The sequence below is a fragment of the Artibeus jamaicensis genome, unplaced genomic scaffold (genome assembly GCF_021234435.1).
Source record: "Artibeus jamaicensis isolate MK-2021 breed Jamaican fruit bat unplaced genomic scaffold, CSHL_Jam_final contig_354, whole genome shotgun sequence".
NCBI classification, from domain to species: Eukaryota; Metazoa; Chordata; class Mammalia; order Chiroptera; family Phyllostomidae; genus Artibeus; species Artibeus jamaicensis.
In genome coordinates this window covers 47,050,487-47,077,021 of record NW_026521803.1, presented here as the reverse complement: position 1 = coordinate 47,077,021, position 26,535 = coordinate 47,050,487, and the positions used below count along the sequence as shown (strand labels likewise).

Sequence of the window (26,535 nt, the reverse complement as noted above, 5' to 3'; positions counted from 1 at the left end):
GATAAATAAATAAAATCTTTAAAAAAAAAAAAAAAAAAAAGCTCAGCAGCCCTGGCCAAATGGCTCAGTTGGTGGGAGTGTCACCTTGCTCACCAGAAAGGTTTCAAGTTCCACCCCAGTTGCATGCGGGAGGCAACCAATGGATGTCTTCAGGCGCTCTCCCCCACCCCCTCCCATCCTCTAAAATCAGTGAAAACTTATCCTCGGTGAGGATTTAAAGAGAAAAGGCAGCAACGCGGGGGAAGCACCCCTCAAGCACCTGAGAAGCAAAACCGCACGTGTTCTGCTGCTGTGCGAACCCGAGCCCAACCAAAGGGTCCCTGTCACTCTTCACTGCACCCGCAATGCGCTCACATGACACCTGGCACCTGGCACTGTGGGCGGTTCTTGTCCACGTTGATATTGGAAAGGGCGTCTTGGGTCATTCCTGGCTACTAATTCTGAATTTGTACCATGGCACTGAAGAGCCACGTAGGAGTCTAGGCAGCAGGGTCTCAGACACAGCACTGCATTGTCAAGTGACATGTCACCTTGGGGAGGAAACTGACCTTTGAGTAGGGTACCAACTTGCCCCTGCTCGCCTGGATGTTTCCAGTCTGGGTGCTGAAAGTCCCGAAAAATCCAAGTCCCGAGCAAACTGGCGCAGTCAGCCACTTGACCTCTGAATCCATTTCATCTGTACAGTGCAGACAAAATAACACCTGCGTCACAGAACCGCTGAGGTTGAGTGGGTAACACACGTGCCGAGGTGCCATCTTCTCAATGAAGCCAGACCTCCCGTTGCTGGCCCACTTCTCTCCACCCCCAGACCAGGGCCAAACTGGGCCTCTGGGTCTGCGTGTGTGGAGTGGAACACAACCACCCACTTTGTGGTGAAACGCATGCCACCCTTGCCACAGTGCAGAGAACACAGCAAGCCCTGAGTGTGACATTACTACCAGTGAAGTATTTGGTTTATTTCCTAGCAATGGTTGGTAAATGTTGATTCTTTACTAGGAAGGCCTAAACCCTGTGGTAAAATGGTTAAAGTTTTGGGGCTGATTTGTTTCTTTTTTGGGGGCAGGGTCAAGTTGCTTTGCTCAGTGGAGCGCAGGTGCATCGTGGGATGATAGGGGCCACTGGAAAAGAGTACAGTGGGCACCCCTCCCAGGTCACGGCGGGGCCTGCTTGTAGGAGCAAGGCCACACTGACCTCAGAGGACACCCACCCACCCGGGGGGGACCCGGGCCGGTTGCTGTCTCTGAAAGGGGGTCTCGAGTGTCCACTACAGCACAGTACGACTTGTCAAGACCCTCAGTGGGAGCTTCATAAAAAGCAAGAAGCACATGGACCCCAAGTCCAGTGTCCAGTGCCCCAGGCAGATAGCAGGTCTTAGCTGAGCAGCAGCCCTTTCCTGGTAACTTCGAGGCCCAGCAATTCCCAGAGGGGGCGCCCTGAAGCACCTCTGAGCCCAAAATACTGACATCGGGCTGTGGTTGGAGCCCAGCATGGTGCCACAGCAGCTGGGCAGAGCCTGCGTTGCCGTGTCATTGGCTGGCAGATGGACGCTTGTCTTCTGGAGGCTTCTTCACCGACTGCTTTGGCCCCGCTCGGGGATGGAGGTGGAGGATAAGGAAGAGTGGTCTGGCGGAGTTTCCCCGGCCCAGGACCCTGGCCCAGTCCGTCAGCACTGGCACTATCAGCTCCAGGCCCGGGGCACCACATCCTGGCTGGCTCCAGTGCCCAGGCTGTGAGCAAGTGCGCCCAGCACCTGCTGGTCCCCGTGCCGTCATCTGCTGCCCAGGTTTGCACCGTGGCCCACGCAACAGAGAAGCTGAGGGCGCGCACCCTACAGCTATGCGGGAGTCACGCTGTTTTTGTCTAGGCCAGCTCACTTATTCACTGATAATGAGGGAACTGATGTGGCTTTTATTTAATAAAAACATTGTTAAATGCCACTTAATTCAGAGAAGCTAAAATAGTATATGCTATATTTTAACTGAAGACTTCAAGTATATATTTTAAAAACTTATGCTACGAACATATTTTACACAATTTTTTATAACCATCAAAAAAAGTCTCCTTCTCTTCTCAATTTCTGATCACCTTCTAAGAGTCTTAATAGCCCCCCCCCCCCCCACCTATTACTCTGTAGTGCAGTTTTCTACTTTTAAATGGTAAGTACGGGGTGGGCAAAAGTAGGGTCACCGTTGAGACATTCTTGAGTTGGCAAAGCTGTTGGGACCGCCTCCCCCTGCCTGGCCGCCCTGTCCAGCCACACTGGGGCCTGCGTCTGCCCTGCACACTCGTCTTCTCACGTCTGCAGGAACTCCTACGGCGCTTTCAGAAGGTCAGCTTCTACCACATTTTGCCTAACTGTGGGAACCTGAAAAATGGCTCAATACCCAACGGCTAGCCTAACAAGAGACTCAGCACCCTAAGTGAACCACAGCTGACATACAATTCCGAGTCAGCATTTCTCTGTCACAGCAATTCCTGTCAGGACTGATTCTGCCCCCGGGGGCACTTGGAAATGACAATTTTGATTGTCAGGACGAGGCAGAGGCAGGGACACTGCTGCTGTCCTGCAATGCACAGGACAGTCACCCCAATGAGTGGTCTGACCCAAAATGCCAACAGAAAGCCTGGTACACACAACTACAGCAAGGCCGGACAAACCAGGAGACCGCAGCTGGCCATCGACTCCTCCCAACCTGGCCCACCCCCACCAGCCCAGCCCCCATGCAGGCGACCCCTCCTAGTAAGGACATGGAAACGTCAGGAAGGTCCAGCTGCATCTCTCTGGTGAACCCAGTAACTGACTAGCCTCTTGGGTTATACTGGCTCGTTTTCACAACGACAAGGCGCGTGTGTGTTTTTTAAGAAAATACATGTGGTGCCTATTTCCATGCTGACGTCACTCCCACAAGTCACAGTGACATCTTAATGATTACAAGAGTTAAACCATTCTATTTGTTGTGGTGTAACAAATTTTAATTCAAAATAGACACTCTGAAAACAATAGGTAAAAAAAAAAAATAAACTTCAACAACCTCTTTTTGAATTTACAAGAGCACACCAATAATCACAGACCAGTTGCACAACTGCCTCAAAAAATGCACACTATAGCAATTACATGCAAGTATTATATTTTAAATCCATACAGTATCATTACCTTATCTCCCAGAGACTCATATCCTCTGAACATACCGGACAGGTGCCTCTACTGTGTGTCACCAGCAGTAAATATGACTTAAGGTCTCACCTGGCTGGTCTCCATTACTGGTTCTGGTGCTTTAAGTTCTTTTACGTTGTGTGATTATGTGAAAAAAAAACAAAAACAAAAACAAAAACAAAAACCCCGAGGTCTAATTGTCCAGAGAACAGTGACACAATGGAGTTCCTTAGCTATGCCCAGCCCATCAGCCAGCAGCCAGGGTGCTCTGTAGAGCACCCATTTCCCCAGGACGGACATGCTGACTTCTAGGAAACTGTCAAAAAATAATGGCCCAACCACAGAACTTAGCTCTGGGTCTACTGGTTTCCCCTTATCCCTGAAAACCTATGTTTACATGTCAGTATCCACACTCAGGGGTAAAAACTTTATTCCTGAGTAACATGGTCTTTGTCCTCCCCTTCCATGGTTTAAGAGTAGCTAGGTTAGTAGAAGAATTTGTGTATTTTCAGTGTTTAATCTAAAGGCACTAAAGATTTATTGTCTCACCTTGAATGAAAAAATGACTCATCACCATATCAAAAAGAGGGTTAGTGTACACTGAAAAGTATTCCTGCATCTACAGAATTACTTTATTTGTAAAATAACTCTTGGCATATGAGCTAAAATACCAGACTTCAGGTATTTATTTTCTAACCAATGAAAATATTTGGTTCTCTATGAATTATGATCAAAAATGGCTAAGATGAACCTGAAAAAATGTGAATGAAAACCATAACCTAATAAGTAAGTATCTTACAAAGAAGCAATCGGCGGAGTGAAGGCCATGCACCCTCAGGAGCCGCACACGTCATGGGGTCTAAGCTCACATCACTGAACATTTACTGCATCACTTGCAGCTACACGTGAGGCCAAGGGAGATCAAAGCTTTAATCTGCAGGTAATTAAGTATTCTGAAACAAGCTGTAATTTCCTTAAATGAAAACACCAACATGTGTAGATTTCAGTTTTTAACGTGCGGTCCTGACACTACCAGGAAAGCAAGGCGTGCATGGAATATCGAGAGATTTAATTGACTCGACAGAGAAAAAAAACTAAAAGTAACTGTGACAAAACCCAACTGCAGGGAATAGTAACTTTGAAAGAACTATCACTTCTTCATACAGAAGTCTTGCTGAGCACCTGAAATACATCTAAAGAGCAGCATAAAGACCACTGAAATTGATTAGTTCAATATACAGTGAAGAAAATAACATTTTTAAAAATCTCAATTGAAAAAACTACTTTCCTACTTTTTTTACACATTTTGTGGTTCATACTCAAAGTTCAATCTGTGTTTAACATTTTTAAGTTCAGACATATCAAAGCCTAAAAGGACAGAAGGCTTGTGACTTTTTATTGCTTTCATGCAAATATATCTTCTTTTACCAAAAAATGAAGCTACATCAATTTTCCACACCCACAAGAGTGAGGACAGCAGCTCTATTTCCTTTTTACTAGGGTATGGTCTCTTGTGGAAATAATCTTTAAGAAATTGCTTTTTCTCTTCATATGAACGGTCTTCATACTTTTTGGGATTTAATGCTAAAATCTGAAGAGCGTCCTCATTAACAACAAGTGGTCCCTCCGTCCTGCTCTCATTCCTTTGTCGTTTAAAAGGCACGACACTCGTTACCTTCTCTAGAGCCGGGGCCGCTTCAGTGTTTATGACCAGAGACCGCTGTTCTCCTTCCCGCCCGTCTTCAGCCCCAGAATGGCCCTCGGGCAGCTTCCTCTTCACAGGGAAGCTGGAGTCGTGCACCACCTCGCCATTGACCAGCAGCAGCTCACTGTTCTGGATGAGGTCCGGCTGGACCTGCAGGTCTGAGCTGCTGTCCTTCGGGGCACTCCTGCAGCGCAGCAGGTGGATGGCAATGGCCGCCAGCGTCATGTTCCCAGTGTAAACCCCACAGCAGTGGATGCATTTGAAAGCTGGAGACTTCAGAATCGTGTGGACTGTGGGGGTGATGTGGTGCCTGTCCTTCAAGTGCAGCTCATACGTCTCGGTTGTCAGAAAGGTGCCAAAGCAAAAAGGGCAGGTCAACACCTGTTTGCTGGGGCCCCCGGGCACACCCTCCGTCTGCGGCCTCACCTTAATGTACACAGGAACGAGCGACTTGGAGTGTATCCCAGCCAGGACTGCCAAGTAGACCTCCCGCTCCCCCAGCTCTTCCTTTGGCAACACGGTAATGAAATCGAGGTGGGGAAAGAGCAGGTTGCCATTGGCATCGATGTCCAGCTGGAAACCTTTGTTACTGTAATCCACAGGTAACTTCTTCTTCCCCAGGTGCGTGGTCCTGCTGTGCTCTGCGAGGCCCTTGATGTCGTGGAATGTGCGTGGACAGAAGAGGCAGCCCAGGCCGTGCATCAGCAGGTGGTGCATGAGCTCCTCCTCTGAGACCATGCATTTACAGGACAGGCACCGGACCGTCTTCTCCCTCATCCACTTTAAAAATGGTGCGCATGCAGCCAGCTTTTCTGGCTCCAGTTTCTCAACAGCTCTGGACTCACTGTGCTTATGAGCCACCTCCATGTGCACCTGGTAGACATTCGATGGGAAGAGCTCGTTGCAGACTGGGCAGGTCTTCCACTGCTTCGCCGGTTTGAGCCCCGGGCTCGCCTCTGCCACAGAGGACGAGGGCTGCAGGAACACATTCGGAGCCGCACTCACCACCACTGGTGGGGAGGGCATGCCGGCCACGGGACTGGCCATCTGCGTGGCTGCACCCGACTGCAGGAGCTGGATGGGCACCTGGGGTGGGGTGACACCTGCGACGCCTCCAGGGGGCACAGGCAGAGTGACAGATACTGGGGCAAGTGTGTATGTGGGAATCCCATTCACCTGCTTCCCCGTAGGTATCAGCTGCCTGAGAATGGAGCCTGACGTCAGGAAGGCTGTGTTCTGTGAAACGCCAGGTCTCACTGGCTGGCTCGCGGGCAGGATGTTGGTGTTCACAGACTGACTGAGCTGCAGGACCCCAGGCCTCCCTGGCTGGCTCACTGGAAGAACCCCTGACACAACTGGCTGGCTGAGATGCAGCACACCGGAATTCACACCCTGACTGCCCGGGAGAAGGCTCGACGAGACTGTCTGGTTGGGAGAGAGGAGCCCAGGTGGGACCACCTGGCCTGCGGGGAGAACCCGCAGCGGGACCGTCTGGCTAGGAGGGAGCGGCCGTGGTGGCACCGTCAGCCCAGGGGGAAGAACACCCGACGGAGCCGTCTGGCCGATGGGGAGAACCCCAGATTGGACCATCTGGCCAGCAGGGAGCACCCCAGAAGTTGCTGTCTGCCCTGAAGGGATAACTCCAGCAGGGGTCATCTGGCCTGCAGGAAGTACACCCGATGGGACAGTCCGACTCACAGAAATCACTCCTGGTGAGACCGCCTGAAGAACGCCGGGAGTGACAGACGGGCTGACAGGAAGGACAGCTGACCCAACGGGCCTGTTTACCGAAAGAACTCCAGACCCAACTGGTCTGTTTACGGACCCGACAGGCCGGCTGAGGGGTAACACGCCTGGGCGGATGGTCTGGTTCATGGGCAGGACGCCAGTTCCAATGGACTTGACAGGCCCCACTGGCCGACTCAGGGGCAGCACAGGAGGGTTTGCTGGCTGGTGAAGCGGGACTCCAGGAGATAGGAAGACAGGCTGCGGCGGCGCAGGCGGCAGAGTAAGGCTGTTCTGGCCCCCGGGCAGGGGACTGGAGACCAGAGTCACGTGGGACTGGACAGCGGAGGGCGGAGAACGGGTGAGGCTTCCAGAAACACCCGAGGTCACTGTCTCTGGCTGGACCGTGCCCTGAACTGGCTGGACAGCGGTCTGGCTCTGACTGCTTGGTGGCAAGGTGAGATGGAAACAAGGGGACGTGGCGGGGACACCCAGAGCGCTGCTGCTCGGGGGAATGGCCAAGTGCGCCACTGGTTTGGGAGCAATGTGCATTTGCTTCAACAGTCCAGTCTTCTTGATGTGCTCTGAAATCACGGACCTAAGCTTATTCTCTAAATCCCTGTGTGTATCTGATGTCAAAATATGATACATTAATGCATCCTGGCTGCTGGCGTTGGCATTGCATTTTTTACAGTAATACTTGTCAGAGGGTGGCATCTTCTCCGTAGAAGGGGAGTCATCAGTCCTGGGTTGCTCACTCACTTCCTCTGTTCGCAGGCCGAAGTAGGAATTAATCAGATAGTGAAAGTGGGCTACCAGCACATGTTTCTTCATGCTGTAGTACAAAGTGTTGGAGAAGTTACACTTCAAACACGTAAAGCTGATGACATCACTCCTAGACGACTTAGTCTCACCTAAGATGTTCACCGTGTAGCTCTGGACTTTCCGAACAGGCGCATGGAACATTCTGAAATGCCTTCCCACCACCTTGGGCTGGGAGGAAAATACACAGTTTGGGCAAGGGATCACCAGCTCTTGGTCAATTTCATCTTCATGGTAGCGATGTAAATGATTTTTGAATGAAGTAAGCACTTTTGTAGAGTATTTACAGAGGCCACAACAGTATGGCTTTGTTCGGTATCTCTGTTAAAAGAAAAAGTCGAGCATCCTTTAATAAAGCTACGCGGTGCTAGATGCACTGCAGACAGTTCACAAGCACATGACTTCTTCTCTTGTGCTGTGCTAGATAACTAACACTGTCACCTCTCAGGGAACAATGTGAGTTTTAAGCCAGGGCAAGCTTTTTCTTAAAGGGCCAGAGAGTAATTATTTTAGGCTTTTGGGGCCATACAGCAGCTTCAGCAGCAACCACTCAGCACTGGCTGGTAAGACAAATGAACGAACAAATCACATGAACACCTGTAAGCATGGCTTTGTGTCAATAAAACTGCTCATTCACATTTTTATGATTTCCCTGTACAGAACAGTATTCTTTCCCATTTTTTCCTTCTCAAACATTTAAAAACTTAGTAACTCTTCTTAGCTTCTAATCCTTACAAAAACACACAACATGATCCATTTCCAAACCACCCACTAAAACCACAAATCTCTTTCCTTTGTCCTATATTTCAAACTAACTGCATCAATGAAAATCAACTCAGTTCTCTGAAAAGATATAGTTACTTTCTCTTCTTCCCATCCTATTTTTCTTATTTTTACTCCATACTCTAAAACTTCCAGAATTTACCCAGGTAGCCTGAGTTGCAAACTGTGACCCCACCACAACTGCCCCCCCACCCGTTTCTAGTCCTGGGGAGGCTGGGAGCCTGGAGGATCAAGCTCGGCAGGCGTGAGGACCCAGGAAACCGTGCGGCACACTGTGCACGTGTCCTCAGCCAGGTCTCGCGAGGGCTCAGGCCACAAAAGACAGTGCTGACAAAGATGGAATCTCCCTTTGAGGCCCATGCGGGGGAATTCGACGAGCTCAGGCATGAGAACAGGCTCTGAGCCCCCTGGCCAGGACGGGAGGCCACACAGGCACTCGCTCATCCTTGCAGCTGTTCCAGGAGGGGCCCTCAGGCCTCTGCAGCCTCCAGACCCCAGAGCCGTGGACCACGAAAGCCCTGGACCTGGTGCGACCTGGACAGACTGATGCTTATTCCGAGGCCGCACTGTGGGCTGTGTGGATGTCATCCCCCATGGGGATGGGGAGCCGGCTCCCTGCTACACAGTGTCCCCAGGTCAGCAACCCCCCGCAGACCTGAGCCGTCCCCCTTGCCGAGTCCCTTCCTCACCACACACAGCGCCCCCGTCTGTGGCTGTCACCCTGTCTCACTCCTGCTCTTCATCGTCCTGGGACCTGAACCACAGAGACCACCCAGACACCCTCAGTGACACATCCCGCCTCCTCCGCGGTCAGCAGCCCCGAGTTCTGGCATTTCTGGGAGAACTGACCATAAACCCAGGGCCACAGCCAACCACACACTAAAATCTCCATTTCTCAAACATTCTGAGACTCCTTTTTCATACTTCAGTGTCTCCAAAATCTGGGAACACTTTACAACTGATGGCTCAGTGGCTCACAGTTTAAGTGAAGTATGACTTTAGTTTTATCACAGGTTCACCAGAAAATAGTGTCTTATATCAATGAAACACTATATTGAAAAACAAGACACTCAGCAAAAACTACACTCAATGAAAAAGCCAACAGAACTCACTGACAACTGCATATCATCATCTTTTAGTATGGAACAGATCACTCAACTGGCAGAAGATGTCTTAAATACAATCCTTTTATTAAATAAAAGGAAAAAACAATAAACAACTTCATCAAGGTCAGACGGCTTCGTTCTGTGAGAGCCACAGGCTGGGGGACAGCAGTTGCCGCCACGCACCCCCTCCACCCTCAGAACGGAGTCACCCTCACGCCCAGCTTTGGCGGAAACACGAAAACTGAATGCAAAGATACATACCATTTTCTTTCCAGAAGGTTCCCAGAGAGAAATGTCTCCCCATGATGTGTTATAAAAGTACTTCTCTCCTGGGTCAAAGCCTTTAAGGTCCTTTTTGAAAAAGGGAAAAAGGAGAGAAATCATTATGGAATTTCAGCAGATAAAGAAACAGTCGTTAGAACCCGAAGGGACTCCTTGCTCCCTGAGGACTCTACGCAGGGAAAGTTAAACGAAAGTGCAGCCCACCAGCAAACTGTGACACAGCGCCTGTTAAGTGTGAGACTGAGGAAAAGGTTGAAAGAACCCAAGTTAAAATTACAGTTTCACAGGAAATAAGCAGATGGCACTCCTCACCAGTAGTTTCTCGGAGAGAGAAGGCCCTAGCCTGCGCTGCCCCCATCAGCAGTGAGGAATGCCGGACGCTGGGGTGTGCAGGGGGAGCTGCATGTGCACACAAACCAGGACACCAGGCGTCAGCCACAGGGAGGCCCCATGGGCCAGGGTATGGTGCTTGTGACAGCGCAGGTGCCGAGACGGAAGGGGATGGCATCACTGAGAACCCAGAAACCAGATGCGGCCTGGCCCAGACTGAGTCCTGGCTCAACAAACCAAGTGTAAAAGACATTTGGGGGAAACTGGAGAAATCTGGATATAAACTGGGTAATAAGTAAGACAGAGTTAATAACACAGAAAGCGAAGCGCAATCAATGCAAGATCAAGGTGAAGAGACCACGCACAGAGACAAGGGTCAACACTCAGGTGTCAGTACTGGTGACCTCTGCGAGTTGGAAGTGTAGTGTTTAAAATTCCACTTTCTGAAGAAATAATTACTTGCAGTTATTTCTCTTTCACAGTTTGCATTTCTGTTTTTATAATAAGGTCTTTTTAATTTATTAAAAATACTAGTTAAACAGAAAAAGACGGTTAATGTGATTGCTGTCTCTGCATACACCTGTGCTAACCCACTGCTCACTGAGGCAGTTCAGAACCAGAGCACAGCACACACGGTGACAAGGATGCAGACTGGGAACACATGCTGTGCAGCTGTCCCACACCGCAGGGAGGCGAGAGGGGGAGGCAGCGCCAAGGTGGGAAGAGGCAGAGCACGTGCTGCGAGGCTCGCACATCAGCAAGCAGCACGCCATCAGAATGGCCAATGATAGCATGGGGCTCATAAGCCAGTAATGGAGGTGAAAACGGAATCATAAAAATATGCAATCCAGAAGAAAGCAGGGGAAAAGAGGAACAAAGAACAGATGAGACAAGTAAAACCAAACAGTGAGTTGGGAGACTGGACTAGACTGTCAATAATCACCTTCAGAAACAGGGGCTGGTGAGTCTCCGTGAAGGCCCAGCAAGGCCCTCGGCAGGTCCCCGCAGCAGTGTGGGCTCTGAGCCCGTGACTTGACCCCATGACCTGACCCCGCCATCGCACACAGGGCAGCAGGGACAACATACGGGCCCCAGCTGTGCTCTGGAAGGTGTGCGGACAGAGCGCCAGATGTGGCCCCTGCTCTGGGCCACAGTTTGCCTAAACCAGGTTGAAGTTCTGAAATTAAGAGGCACAGACTATCAGACTGGGTATAACAGGACCCAGTTACACAGTGTCAACAAAATTCTCACCATAAGCCCTGGCTGGTGTAGCTCAGTGGACTGAGTGCAGGCCTGCGAACCAAAGGGTCGCAGTTTGATTCCCAGTCAGGGCACACGCCTGAGTTGCAGGCCAGTTCCCAGCAGGAGACGCATGAGAGGCAACCATACATTGATATTTCTCTCCCTCTCTCCTTCCCTTCCCCTCTAAAAAAGATAAATAAATAAAATCTTTTAAAAAAATTCTCACCATAAATATAGAGACACCCCACACCCAGAAAGAACCCCCAGTATCTTCCCTACTTCTCCACTGACCCCATTTGTGTTTCTTATTCCAACCCAGGGCTGCACTCCTCTGCCTCCGGACGACTGTGGAACAGAGTCGCCATCTGCGGAGCGGGCGCAGCCAGCCGGGGTGACCTCACAGCAGAAAGGGGCAGGACTGATGGCGCCGTAGGTCTGGTGCACTCACATATGCCACATACACTCCTAGCAGCAGTGCTACGAAGAAACTCCTTGTCATGTTTCACATGGGGACTCTCAGCAAAATAACAAATGTAAGTGAAAACATGTTAAGAGCAAATTTCACACGACTGCCATGTAGCATTAAAACAGAATTCAGCAGAAGCCCATGTGCTCCATGCCTCGGCTTCCTGGTGCTCAGAGCTGAGCTGAGCAGAACGCGTGGAGAGAAGGGCTCTCAACCTCCAGCTGCGCATTAAGATCAAAATTACCTGGGAACTGAGCAAAGAAAAAAAGTAAAATCAAACAAACCAAAAGTTGCTTATTTGAAAAAATTAACAAAATTTACAAATGTTTAACTACACTGAGAGAGAAAAGAGAGAAGATAAAAATTATTAAAATCAGAAATGTAAGTGGGGGCATTACAACTGAGCTCAGAGAAGTAAAAAGGTTAGATGAGAATAAATACTATCAACGACTGTATGCACACAGATAAAGTAAATGAACTGGAAAGAGTCCCAGAAACACACAGAATTACCTAAACTGATTCAAGAAGAAACAAAAAATTTCAAAAGACAACTAACAAGTAGAGATTAAAACAGTAATCAAAAAAGTCAAACAAGGAAATGTCTAGGGCCCTGATATCAGAGCCAAATACAGACACTGCCAGAAAAGAAAATTACAAAGTCTTCATAAATAAAGATGAAAAACCCTCACCAAAATCCTAGCAAACACAACCCTGCAGTATATGAAAAAAGACTGTGTACTATATCCAAGTGGGACTTATACCAAAAACACCAGGGCGGAGTGCTCAGCATGAGAAAATCTACCAGTGCGACACCACACGCCACCAGGAGAGGAGGGAGAAAACCACACAATCGTCTTCGCCGACACAGAGCAGGCCTCTGACAGGGTCCAGCTTCCTCCCAGGACAAAGTGTATTCAGGGACTCCCTCAGCAAGACACACGGCATTTTACCAAAGCCATCCTGCTCCATGGTGACAGACTGAAGGCTTCCCCTAAGATCGGGACGAAGACAAGGGTGCTGGCTTTCACCACTGTTCGTCAATAGTGCTGCACTCAAGTTCTAGCCAGAGCAATTAGGTCAGAAAAAGAAATAAAAGACATCCAAGTTGAAAGAAAAGAAGGAAAACTATTTCTATTCACAAATCACATAATTCTATCTACAGAAAATGTCAAAAATTCCATACACACACACCTACCAGAAGTAATAAGTTCAGTAGACCTGCAGGTTAAAAACCAACACACACAAGTCAGTTGTGTTTCTACAAACCTGCAATAAATGATCTGAAAAGGAGATAAAGAAAACAATTCCATTTTCAATACCATCGAAAATAATCTGCCTAAGCATAAATTTAACCAAGGAGGTGAAAGTCGAGGACACTGAAAATGCTACCTGATTAACCGAAGACATTTACAACCGAAATAAAAGAAAGGCGCAGAGAAGACCACGGGCAGGTGCCCAGCACCGTATCTGCAGGGCTCACCTTCTCCCCAGCAGAGGACTTCCAACAAATCCCCTTCTGAGCTGGTCAGCAGGAGTTTCTGTTGCTTGAAAACAAGAAGCTCTGAACGCTATGGCGGATTAAGGGCGATGCGTGCGATGTGGGGAACGCTCTCGCTGTGAAAGTCCGTGGAAAGGTGAGACCCGCACAGTCCCATTTGGACAGGTCCCGTTTGAGAAGATGTGGGAAACACATAACAGCAGCAGCAATGGGGACAGTGGGGCAACCGCGCACGACTCAGTCTTCCCTTCCTCGCTACATTTCTGTGTACACAGCATCTTCTAACTGCTCTGTAACAAACTTTTACAGTGCTCGAGGTTTTTAAAATTTAGTAAATATAGAACCAACTACAAATTAATTAAAACAAAAAATTTCCCGCAAAAAAATTAGCAACATTTAACCCAGCAGTCAGTCTAACTAATGATATTTGTAAGCTGTTCAGATCTCTTAACCCGCCCGCCGTTTGAGGTGTGCGTCCATCTACTCTCGGAAGAAAAAGTCAAGTCTTGAGCAAATTACATGAGCAAACCCACCAGGCTGACTAAGGAAGCAAAAGTGAGTGAAGACTATTCAGTTCTATACCAATGTTTAAAAAAGGACTCCAGGATGAAAATTTCCATTGAAATGGTTACTGATGTTTTATTTGAAAATAAAACAAAACCAATTTTGTAACAGAATTTCATTTAAAAACCGAGGTCAGCCCTGACCAGTGTGGCTCAGTTGGTTGAGTATGGTCCTGCAAAAGCAAAGGGTCACCAGTTCAATTCCCAGTCAGGGCACAGGCCTGGGTTGTGGGTTTGGTCCTGTTTCTCTCTCACATCGATATCTCTCTTCCTCTCTCTCTAAAAATAAAAAAATAAAATCTTTAAAAATATATATTTCTTTAAAAAATAAATAAAATAAAAATAAAACCAAGTTCACACCGAAGGGCCCAAAGACACATGACAACCAGAAGCATCACCTGACCCTGGCCTGGGCCCATCACTGTGGAGAACAAGGTGCTCTAAGCGATTAGACCAGACACAGGTATCTTACCAAAGTCAAATTCACTTAGCTTGGTAATCATCCTGTGATGAGACTATTCTTCTACTTTTCTAAAAAGATTTTATTTATTTACTTTTAGAGAGAGGTGGAGGGAGGGAGAAAGAGAGAGAGAGAAACATCAATGTGTGGTTGCCCCTTGTGCACCCCCTGCAAGCCAGGCATGTGCCCTCCCTGGGAATTGAACTAGCCATCCTTTGGTTCGCAGGCTGGCACTCAATCTCCTGAGCCACACCAGCCAAGGCAAGAGTCTACAATTATTCTTAGGAAATACACTCAAAGCATTTAGGTGGAGGGGTCATGAGATGTGCAACTGACTCTCAAGTGCCTCAGGGCCAACAGCACACAAACACACACATCCAGCACAAGCAAAGGAATGAGCTGTCAGAACATGTGGGATTAAATGTTAACGAGCGTTAAATCCAGGTAAAGGGTAGTGAGTATTCCTTGTACATTTTTATTACTGTAAGATTTCTGTAAGTTTAAATTATTTCCAAATGGAACAATTAAAAAAAGAAACCTTGATCAACTTGTTCTGGTTTGATGGAGGTCAGTCAGCTGGGCCTGGCCCTCTACCCTAAGTTCCTGGGTAGGAACTTCTCTCCCTCTCTCCAACGGAAAACCCTACCCATTCTTTCCAACAGTTCCAGCCTCACCCTGCCATCAAGGCTCCAGTGCCTCCAGCCAGACGTGACCTTGCTGAGGGTTTCTCTCTAGCGCTGTTTGAGCTGGTCTCTCAGCCCCTACTGGACGGTCACCTCCCTCCTGGGGCTCAGGGTCTGACTCAGTCTCTCTCCTCAGTCACTGTCCCAGTGAAGACACTGAGGCCCAAAGAGGGACTGCACTGCCAAAGGTTACACCATTTCCCAACAGCTAGGAATGAAATAAAATGTATCTCTTTAACCCCAATTAGTTCAGCAATATTCTCAGTCTGTTCACCAAAGGGAACTATTATACCTTCCAGGTTCACTTCTTTAGTACCTACCACACACAAGGCACATTCTAGGAGTTTCCCATTGATTATTGGTTGAAATTTCCTCAGTCTATACACATATGCTTGTGTTCTTGGCTTGTTTTTACACTCTATGCAAATACTAAATTCATACTTTTTTTTTATTATTAATGGAGTATGGCCTACTATCCACCTTCTCAATCTCATATACAAATAATTACCCTGCTTCCTTCCTCATGGAGTCATAAATATGGCTTACAGACAGGGCTGCAAAAACCTCTGGGAGCTGTGTGATGTGAACACTGCCCCTGGGAAGTCGTGTCTGCCTAAAAGCTTCCACTTCAATATCTCCCTTTATTTCCAAATGAACTTTCAGTCAATCTGTTATTAAAAGTAGTTACTTTCACTGACTCTTTTAAAAATTTTGGTTAAAAAATATACATACATTTGCTAAGCATCTATATGCCAGACATAATTCTGGCCACAGGTAGGAGAGTTGACAAAAACACAGGGAGGTTCCAGTCTCCCTACACTCAGGGTGGGAGATGGAGAAGGAACCTGGCACTTCAGGGCCCTGGGAGCCACGAAGCGAGCAGAGCAGGCAGCGGAGCAGAGCACAGTGGAGAGGCCCCATCGGAGCGGGACGATCTCTCTGGGGTCCTTAGAAATGAACATCTCTCTACCTGCTGACCATTCATGAGAATGGCAGTATCAGACTGCCTTTTTATAAGTAAAATCAATGTGGTTGAAAGTCTGAGATTTGAAAATTGAAGAACTAAACTCTTCCCAGGCCAAAATACTTTGAATCAAATTCTTCACAAGTTTAAAAAAAAAAAACAAAGCAGACATTTCATAACTACTTTAATAGTTATGAATAAAATACATATAGAATTATCAATGGCTATAAGATCACACAACGTGCCTTATTTAACAATTTTTACTTCTTTACTAGACATGCCAACCATGTACTCTGAAGTTCTAAGAAAGGATGTAAAATTGTAAGTGAACACAACTTATCAGTAGTGTAGCTGTGACCTTAATTTTTAAACTTTTGTAAGAATGAATATATTAAATTCACAAGTCAGAAAAAACAACACCCTATTATATCATGTATGCATCCCATTTATTTGTTACTCAATACTGGGGGATTAAGTTAGGGTCTTCTGCTAAAATAACAAATAATTGAACACATTCCCCTCAAAGAGCAAAAACAAACAGACAGTTAACACTTGAACAACATGGGGTTAGGGGTTGGGACCCCTCACCCCAGCCCTCTGCCCACAGCTGAAAACCCACACATAATTTTCAACACCCCAGAAGTGTAGTTGTCCCTGGGCAGCTACAGGGACCCCCATGAATACCAGGATCTGTGGACCTTTAAGTCCCCTCTATGGAATGGCCTAGAACAGTGCACACGGTCAGCCCCCTGGACCTGCGATTTCCAACCACAGGTCGGAACTACTATTTTTGGTCTGCTGTTGGTTGAACCCACAGATATGAAACCCAGGGACGCAGAGGGCCGACAGCACATCTCCTGAAAGAGCCATGTACAGGTGGGCCCGTGCAGCTTCAACCCGTCGCTCACAGGTCAATGGTGTTTTAAAAATAATGACTATTAAAAAACTCTCATAAACGTCACTTTAAAAATTTAAACAACTTAAAATAACCCCAGTATACATCACAGAGACATAAATAAGAAGTAATGACAATCTCCACCTTGAAGAATCCTAGCCATTCTTCCAAAACTCCCAGGTCAACTCTCAGCTCCAAAAGACCAGCCGTGGGACCCTGGCAGCTTGAGGGTCCCTGGCTGCTCTCCACCTGACCCTGAGGTCTTCTTACCTGCAGCAGCTCCTTGCAGCTCTCGAGCCCAATGTCCACAAGAATGCTTTTCACCTTTTTTCGTACCTTCCTGATGTTGTCGAGATTTTCCACGGGAATTTGAAACATTTTTGAAATTTTCCTTGGAAGGGAAGAAAACAAAGTGGTAGTACGTAACAGAGTTGGTAAAACACTAAGAAGAAATTGTCAACAAGTCATTCTGGGACAACTCGTTAACCACATGCAAAAGAGTGAAGTCACACTCTTCTTCTACACCATACACAAAAATCCACTCAAAACAGAAGTACACCTCCCACGTAAGAGCTAAAGCTTTAAAACTCACAGAAAAAACATCAGCATAAATCTTCATGACCCTGGATTTGGCAATGGATTCTTAAGATGACACCAAAAAGCATCAAGAACAAAAGAAAAACCAGGTAAGTTGGACTTCTTGAAAATTTTAAACTTTCATGCTTCAAAGGAAACCATGTAAAAAGCCAAAAGAGAATCCACAAAATGAGAGAAATGTTTGCAAATTTTATTCTGATAAGGAACTTATACCTGGGATATAAAGAGAACCCTGATAACTCAAATCACTAAAAGACAAATAACTCAACTTACAAATGGGCAAAGGACCCGAATCCCTACTTCTCCAAAGACAATACACCAATGGCTGTTCAGTACATAGCAGATGCTCAACATTAGCCACGTGGAGATGCACACGGAAACCAGTGTGGTGACACTGCTTCGCACCTACTGGGACAGCTGTAATTCTGAAAAGAGAAGATAACGAGGGTCAGCAAAGACACCGGGACGGTGCCCTCGCAACCCCACCGGCAGCACTGTCAACGGTGCAGCCAGTGGGAGGACGGCCTGGTCATTCCTCAGCAGAACAAACCGGGATGCCCTGAGCCAGCAGCTCCACCAGAGAGTCGCAGCACACCCCCACACAAATGCCTGCACAGGGGCGGGCACAGTGGCAGTGCCCCTAACAGCCAAAATGTAGAAACCACCCGAACACCCACCATGAACGGCTGAGTAAAGTCATGCACTCACACGATGAGTATCATTTGGCCCTGAAAAGAGATAAAGTGCCAACACGTGTCACAGTGTGGAGGAGCCTTGGGGAACATGGTGCTCAGTGGCCGAAGCCAGACACAAAGGCCACGTGTTGTCTGAATCCACTGCCACGTCGTGCCCAGAACAGACAAGGTACACACAGACACAGACGGTCAACGTGGGTTGCCCAGGGCTGAGGAGGGGATGGCTGAGCAGAGGCTGAGGAGACCCAGGAGGTGGTAAGCCAAGGAACCCAGGCTTCCTTTTCTTCTTAGATTTTATTTATTCTTATTTTTTTAGAGGAAAGGGAAGGAGGGAGAAAGAGAGGGAGAGAAACAGCAACACCAGGAACATCAATTGGTTGCCTCCTGCTCACCCCTAACTGGGGACTGAACCTGCAACCCAGGCACCTGCCCCAACCAGGAATCAAACCAGTGACGCTTCCCTCTGAGGACAACGCCCAACCCACTGAGAGCCACATGGGTCAGGGCAGGGGAAGCTTCTTTTTGGATTAAAGACAACGTCCTAAAGCTGACCGTGGGGATGGCAGCACAACCCTGCAAATGTACTAAAAGTGAACTGTATGCTTTAAACAGGTGAACTATATGGTACATAAATTATAGCTCAATAAATCTGCTTTTAAAATATCTGAAAAGGCATGAAATTAAAATAAGCCCTGTGATACTTGACTGGACAAGAAGGCACAGGTGTTGCTGTCCTGCTTGTAACCCCCACCCACAGAAAATAACTGGGTGTGTATATTCCACAGCTCTGCCCTCGGAGCAGTCACACAGCCCAGTAGCGGTGAACACTCATGGGCACAAACCTCAATTTCTAAATACCACTGTCCATGAAAAGGAAACAGGCTCCTTAGAAAAACAGTCGATCTGAAGGCTGGAACACCGAAAAGACAAGCTGCTCCTGAAACACCTTGTGCCAGAAGCTAAGGAAGCTGGTCAAAGAATGGTGAGATGTGTCAGGACTGGACGGAAACCAGTTTGAAGAAGTTCCCACAAGCCAAGTATGAGACAACTGGGGCATTAAACACTCAGAGTAACAGCTTATGCAGTCAGTGGCAGTCAGTTTTCCAAAGATAATGCAATACTATCTCCCACCCCACATGCTCTTCTTCAAACAGGATGTCAACACGCCTTCTAGAAAGTGAGGGCGTCCAAGCCCCTGGAACCTGAACAGCACCTTATGGCTGCCCACCCCCCACCCCGCCCCCCACCCCTGACAAGGTATGGCGGCATCAATGCCATGGGACCCCCAAGGCTAGACCATCAAAATGCCACACTTCTGCCTGTTCTCTGGGGCCCATCACACTTGGAATCCAGACCCCATACTGTGAGGAAGCTCAACGAGCCCTGGAGCCCACGGGCGGATGGTTCACACCAGGCACCAGGGTGCGAGTGCAGATGCCTCAGGAACCCAGCCGGGGTGCCACAGCCCAAGTTTCCAGACCAGGGCCCAGACGCTGGGGACAGGGTTGGGCCATCTAGAGCAGGGAGTCCTGCCTGAACTCCTGACCAAAGAGCTATTGAGCTTTTTAAATACAATGTTTTATCTCACCCAATTTTGGTTTTGTGTGGTATGACATGCACTGATAACTAAAACATAATCCACGAGAATACAAACTTAAGTCCATGGTGCTCTAATTAAATAAATAAAAGCTTGATAAGACATGGGATATTTACATGATATCCAAGCATCTCCCAACAAAATACTTAATAACCAAGGAAAAAAGGATAGCTCACGGAAGTCTGGCAGAGAACCCCAAATGAAGAGAGTGTAAAAAAAACCCCCAACTAGCTTAAAATGGTCAAGTGTCCAGATCATACAACGTAACACTTCTCACAGTAGCCAAAATGTGTAAACAGTCCACAAGTCCATCAAATGGTAAAGGGCTGAACGAGGCGCAGCCACACAACCGGACACAATGTGGCACTGGGAAGAGACTAGGGACTGACACCTGCCGCAGCACGAGCGGGTCTCAGGGACACAATGCTAGGTCAAAGGTGGCGAATGCCTAAGTCCTCAGACTGTCTGATCCCACGGATAGGGGCTATCCAGAGAAGACAAATCCACACACAGAAGACAGATTAGTGGTTGGCCAGGGTAGGAACAGGTACTGACTGCAAATGGACAGGTTTGGGACGAGGCCGGAGGAGTGCTGGGAACGTTCTAGCACTGGACTGTGGTGATGGTTGTACAACTCTGTGAATGTAAAAATCAATGAATTATACACCTAAGAAATCATGGCCCTGGCCAGAGTGGCTCAGTGGACTGAGTGCTGGCTTGAGAACAGAAAGGCCACCAGTTCGATTCTCAGTCGGGGCACATGCCTGGGTTGTGGGCCAGGTTCCCAGTAGGGCGGCGTGTGGGAGGCAACCACATATTGATGTTTCTCTCCTTGATTCTCCCTCCCTTCCCCTCTGTCTAAAAATAAAGTCTTAGAAAAGATCATGGAAGGGAAAACTTAGGAACTGCTCCAGATTGAAAGAAACTAGGTAACTAAATATAGCATGCAATTCTATCTTGATTCTTTTACTGTAAATGTCATTGGAACTGGGAAAACTTTAATGGCAATAATATATTAATTTCCTGCTTTGATGGTTGTGCTCTGGAAGGGTTAGAGTGTTCCCATTTACAAGAAACAGACAATATTTGAAGTAATGTGGCATCGTATTTGGTAACCCACTTTCAAGTAAATCAGGGGCAAAAGTTCTTTGTACTTGCAACTTTCCATAAATCTGCAATTAGTTCAAAAGAAGTTTAAGATTTTATTTATCTTTAGAGGGGAAGGGAAGGAGAAAGGGAGAGAAACATCAATACATGGTTGCCTTCGTGCGTCCCCTGCTGGGAACTGGCCTGCAGGGAACCGGCCTGCAACGCAGGCATGTGCCCTGACTGGGAATCGAACCGTGATTGTCTGGTTCGCAGGCCCATGCTCAACCACTGAGCTACACCAGCCAGGGCCTCAAAAGTTTTTAAATGTATAAACTACAAAAGCTAAAAACAAAATCAGTAGAAATTTGAGTTAAAGAAATGCCAGGTAAAATAACGAATGCCAAGTTTTTATTATCAAAACAATAACTTTTAAAGATTGACAATATTCACTAGTAGTGAAAGTAGAAAAATTGTAATTTATTCACAATTAGAGGGCATCTGGGTGGTGCCCCCCAGGATTTTGAGTGACGGTTTTTGTGGGTAAGCAGTTCCACTTTGGGCCTCTCCTGTGCCCCCTCACCCCAGGAATTCCCAGGGGACCAGTTTATAATTCCCTCCTCACACTCACCTCACTGTGTTGTAATTATCTATTTATATCTATGCCTCTATTGGACTAAGCTTCGGGGGAGGAATCATGTTTTATTTGCATGGCTGGGCATATCACAGAGCATAACACATAGCAAATGTTTATAATAAGAGTGAAAGGTATAAAAATAAAACAGTAAGAATCATGAGACATGGAGAAAGGGCTAAAATGATTGAGGTAAAGGAAGAAAAGTCTGAATGTGTTTGGCAAAAGGCAAATTAAGCCAAAAAGGTAGACTGGAACATAATGGGGGAGGGAGCAGGGAGGGTTAACATGTAAGAAGGAGGGACTGTGGTCAATAATAAAAAAACATGAAGTTTTTGAAAAGCTGATTTGGAATGGGTACATTTTTCAGACAAGTTATCTATGTGGAAAGTATCTTGGGCTCAGGAGGAGGCAGAGGTGTCCAACCTGCAGCCAACAATGGCTATGAATGCGGCCCAACCCAAAATCGTAAATTTACTTAAAACCTTTTTTTTTTTTTGCTCATCAGTTTGCACTAGTGTTTGTGTATTTAATGTGGCCCAAGACAACTCTTCTTCCGGTGTGGTGCACAGGAGCCAAAACGTTGGAGAGGCCTGGAAAAGATCATTTAGTATTGTAGAACTCGGTAAAAGTAATAAAATTATCAAAAGTAAAATACGTTGAATTGGGTTCTAGTCTTCAGCATCATCTGACAGAGGAACTCTCAAGAACCTCATGACGGCTTTCTTAAATAGCTAGGTACAAGGCCACTTTCCAGCCTGAACTGCCTTCTTTGCAGAGTGAGGCCTCTACAAAATCACCTGTTAGATGCTCCCCGCTCAGTCGAACTTGTTTTCATTTCTGCCTTGAAGTTCAACTATTCTCTCTAACCCAAGGAGGCCAAGTTTATTGCTTGCAAATAAGTCTGGCCCTACCTAGCACCTGAACCTATCACAAACAGGGATTGGTGGACTGCCCAGCAGCAGTTTGGGGCCGGGCTGATTTCATAGGCTGGTGCCTGGAGGCTGCAGCACAATGGCTGTCTCAGGAGGAGGAGACTGAAAAGAGGCTGTGATTGGGCAAGTTTCAAACAGGCTCCAGTCACCTGATGTTCAAGGAGCAGGGTCAAGGAACTGTCAGTCTTCTCTCTTAAATTTTGAGAATAGGAAATTTTTGTTCTCAAATTGTATGTGCCCCCATTCCCTCATCATTGTTACTGTGCTTCCCCCCAAAACCAAGCACACTGATCCCTTTTTTAGCAGTTTGCTAACTGTCTAAGGATAACAAAAAACAAAACAGGGAAATTATAAAAGCTTCATAACCTTTCAAGTGCCCTGGTCTAATGGTGTCATTTTGGGGAAAAGCAGCTGAGTTTTACCAGGATTTTTCCATTCTGAAATACTGTAATTTATCTAGTCTAAGACGCAGGTTTCTAATGCCCAGTGGTTTAACCAGGAAAGAAACTGTTCAATGTTTTCACATTTATAGATCTTCCAATGACACTGCTCTCCCTCCATCCTTAGCACTCAGTTAGATCTGTGTGTCTGTAAACAGTGCACATCAGGAAACAGCAGGCCACAGCAGCTGCACTGATCTTTCAACCTCAGTTCACAGCAAACTACCTTTAATTTCTTAGTGCTGGACAGACCTGGAGTTACCAAAAAGTCCCCTGATGGGTACAAGCAAATGTTATTTCCCAAAGGGGCACTTAAAGGGTTTTTCCTTTGTTGTTTTCTAGTATCAGGACCATTTAAGAATATTCCATCATGGAAAAAATACCCTCTAAAATACAGGTGGCAAACACAAGGCCTGTGGGCCGAATCCAGCCCTCCACCATGTTTTATCTGGCCCTCCACCTTGATTCTACCCAGCAGCAGTGCCAAGCTCCTTGTCCCTAGTTAAGGAGCAGTTACATTTATACAGCACTAAAATGACATAAGGCCCTTTGAAGGCAACCTCGAAGCTGATGTGGCCCTGGGTGAAAATGAGTTTGACACCCCTGCTTTAAAACATAAAGTCAATCAGATAATAACACCTTTTACACCACTGAACCTCTTTACAGTTTCTCTGAAATCTCACTTCTAAAAGAATTTCACCTGAGAGGCACCACAGCACCATGAGGGCACCAGCAAGGTTCCGGTGCCACAGTGCCTGGGTGCAGGTCCGCTCTCCAGGTCCTTATTTCTGCAATCTGTGGCAATCCACTTAACCCCAGGCTTTAGCTGCTCGTGACACTGGGACAGACAAGCTACTCCAGGAAAGGGTTGTGAAAATGAATTCATTCATACAAGGAAAGCATTTAGAACATCCACACTGAATCTGCTTATGGGTTTAAATCCAAAAATCTAAATGAAATGTCCCAAGCATTGAAACACGGGACCTAAAAGTTAAAAAAAAAAAACCTTCAAAAAACATCTGTTATTTGTGCCATACATAAAAGCACGATTCAGAAGGTCTTGGCTGGCCTTCCGCAACCTATCGGCCTTCGTGCTTCCTCCTACAAAACATGCTGCCTTAACAGGTGTGTTAACAGAGTGGAGGGAACACAAAATGCTGGGGACCTGGTCCTGCAAAGTGACCACCACCATAAATCCACCAACAGCCTATGCAAATCTGGGTCCAAGTTCAAGAGGTACCCCAAGATCTCTTCGACTACAGATTGGGCACGCCCCCCACTGCCATCATCACTCGGCAGCCCCAACTCCGGCCCCTGACTCGCACAGGTGACCCCTAGTCCCCACCTTCCAGCAGCAGCGCAGACTCCCTCTACGTTGCTCGACTCCAACGGGAGACGAACGCGCAACTTTCACTACCCTCCTGCTTTTACGTGGGGTCATCCCCCACCAGCGCCTTCCAGACCCCGAGCCCGACTCACTGATGAAACCGGCAGACCCTCTCATCATAATTTTAACAGCGTCCAGGCAAGTCTCTCCTTCAGATGCAAAGAAAATACTTGAAATATTTCATCATTGGCCATTCTGCAACTGCGCCCAGTCTCAACTGGCAGTTAGAATTTCTGACATTCCAAAGCCAAATGTTAGCAGAAATTTGGCAAACAATCTACGTCGACGCAATCAGCACGTGAAAAGTTAAAATTTTAATGTTAACACCTGCCTATTAAATTATCAATATGCACAAGAAACGCTCAAGGCCAGAGGAATAGGACCTGCCGTCAGCGTGACATGGAGCGTAGGCTCCTTATGGGGGGAAACACCGTGGAGCCGACGAAGGTGCGACCGCATCTCCCCGGGTCCCATTCGCCGCCACCCAAGGCGGCTACCCGGACGGGATGGGGAAGAACCGAGCCGCCCTCCCCCGACCCGCGCCCCCTCTTCCCCGCTCGGTCCCTTCTCCGCCACCCCCACTCCCCCGCCACTGCGCCCCAGTCCCGGCACCTCCCCCTCCGCGGCCCCGCCCCACGGCGACCCCCCGACTGCACGTGACGAGGAGGAACGACCGGCACCGTTCGGGCCGCGAACCCGCGACTGGAGAACGCCTCAGGATTCGCGAGGCGGCCGCCGGTGTGGGCGGGGCGGGGCGGAGCCGCCGCCAGACTTCGCGGGCCGAGCCGGGTCGGGGGCGTCGTCGTGGGGCTGGGCCGGGGTCATACCTACCACCGGGCGCCTGAAGCGCCACCGCGTCTCCCGCAGCCTCTCGCCTCGCCCCGCCGGGGCCCACTCCCGCCTCCGCCCCACGCGGCGGGACCCCCGCCTCGGCGCGCTCCCACCCTCGCGCGACCCCGTCCCCTCCTCCTAGCTCTGCCAGAAAGAGAAAATGGCGCTCGATTTGCCTCCGGAAGTGACGCGCACCCTTATTTGCATGCCAGTGCAGCTAGCCAATGGAAAGAGAGGGTGCATGGGACCCCCTGGGCCGGGTCCCACAGACCCCTTGGGTCCCCTGCTTAAACCTGAACTGGAGGTTCTGGGGTGGGAGTGGAGTTGTCCTGCAAGACCCCCTACCTTGACCACCCTCCTGCCCCAGTGGACTGTCCTGCTACCCCTCACCATCATGTGTGCAAACTCTCGTGAGAGTTTGAGTAGGTAATGACGTCATTGAAGGGGTGGGGCAATTGTGTCATCAACCACGTGGCCAATCACGGGCTCACCAGAGTTTTGACCTCATTTGCATGGATTGGGGGTGGAGCTAGTGGCCGCAGCAGAAATGGCTGGCCCCGCCCACATCTTAGGACCAATAGGAAACTAGCTAGGAGGAGAATCCTGCCATGCCATTGGAGAGTAGAACTTGGGCTATCAGGATTTTTGCAAGTGTGTCCTTGAGTGATATATCCTGGTGAACTGAGTGGAAAGGGTCTCCTCCTGACTTTGGTCTATGAACCCTTATGTCACACCTTTGCTTGAGAATTCTGATTTTTAAGTCAGAGCCACAATTGTATTTTGTAGGTTAATCACATACATTTGTAAAAACTCCTAAAGGGCTTTAAAGTTCACTTTTGCCCAGATTTATTAAATATTGTGAAGCAAGAATATATTTTTCCAAATGAGTGAAAACATGGAGTAGCTTTCAAAATGGCTTTGGGTCTTCATCCATTGAGTCAAGCGCCCACAGGGACCAGAGGGACTGCAGCGCCCGCAGGGAGCTTGCAGTTACTGAAGCCTGCCGTGTATGCTGCCACCTACTTTCATTTATCGGTCCCTGTCCTACTCCCGCCCCCTAATGACTGCTCCGGACCTTCCCCACTTCACTGAGGCTCCCTGAGCAACACTTGCTTCTCCTCAACATCCTTTTCGGGGAAAGGTCACTCTCCTCCTCCTTCCAGAACACCAAGGCCGTCAGACTTGGTCGCCCAGGGCCTCCCAGCCCTGTATGCGCACCTATTTCCTCAACAACCAGCCTGACTGTAGAGCCAGTTTCCGAGCAAGTGTCTGCCCGCGTTCAAGACCAGCGCGGCCATGACTGGGCCTGGTGTGCCTGCCCTGCAGGCTCCTCATAGTCTAGTCATCCCCCCTCCCTCTCTACTGGTACCTTCCGCTCAGTTTTAGCCCAGTGACTAAAAACGTAACAGGCACCAAATAAATGCCTGGTTGACCATAACTGAAGGACGGCTTTATGCTTCTGAATTATGACTTGATAATGAGTTACAGCGGTAAGTGGGTGTGCTAGCTCTCCCTATGCCTTCCTTCAAGACACTGAGTGTGATGCAGAGTCAAGTCAAAGCCTTCCAGGCCACCGCAGTCTGCAGAGAGTGCTTGGGCACACTTCCCCAAAGGACCTCTGGTGCCCCTGGCCAGTCCTCAGGCTCTCTGCCCCG

At 48.1% G+C, this 26,535-nt stretch overlaps 1 protein-coding gene across 6 annotated transcripts; it reads right to left on the bottom strand.

Moving 5' to 3' along the window:
- Positions 1 to 2,794: 2,794 nt before the first annotated feature.
- Positions 2,795 to 25,020, bottom strand: ADNP2 (ADNP homeobox 2). 6 transcript variants are annotated; one of them, XM_053664213.1, is made up of 7 exons: positions 24,881 to 24,970; positions 17,549 to 17,700; positions 17,271 to 17,320; positions 16,949 to 17,069; positions 10,851 to 13,955; positions 9,557 to 9,646; positions 2,795 to 7,727 (listed from the first exon to the last, which is right to left on the bottom strand). In XM_053664213.1, the coding sequence occupies exons 5-7, from the start codon at positions 10,989 to 10,991 to the stop codon at positions 4,452 to 4,454; spliced, it is 3,507 nt and encodes a 1,168-aa protein (XP_053520188.1). In that variant the 5' UTR covers positions 10,992 to 13,955; positions 16,949 to 17,069; positions 17,271 to 17,320; positions 17,549 to 17,700; positions 24,881 to 24,970; the 3' UTR covers positions 2,795 to 4,451. The 6 variants fall into 6 exon arrangements, with proteins under 6 accessions (XP_053520188.1, XP_053520189.1, XP_053520190.1 ...); XM_053664214.1 differs by having other exon boundaries at positions 24,877 to 24,957; XM_053664215.1 differs by lacking the exon at positions 24,881 to 24,970 and adding an exon at positions 17,984 to 19,177.
- Positions 25,021 to 26,535: the final 1,515 nt, after the last annotated feature.

Excerpts from the sequence above, each read along its gene's own strand:
- ADNP2 (XM_053664213.1), bottom strand. The coding sequence starts at position 10,991 with ATGTTGTCCCTGCTGCCCTGTGTGCGATGGCGGGGTCAGGTCATGGGG. Across the intron at positions 9,647-10,850 it reads ACCAGCCCCTGTTTCTGAAG|GACCTTAAAGGCTTTGACCC; the intron begins GTGATTATTGAC and ends TTTTTCAAAAAG. Across the intron at positions 7,728-9,556 it reads AACCTTCTGGAAAGAAAATG|AGATACCGAACAAAGCCATA; the intron begins GTATGTATCTTT and ends TTCTTTTAACAG.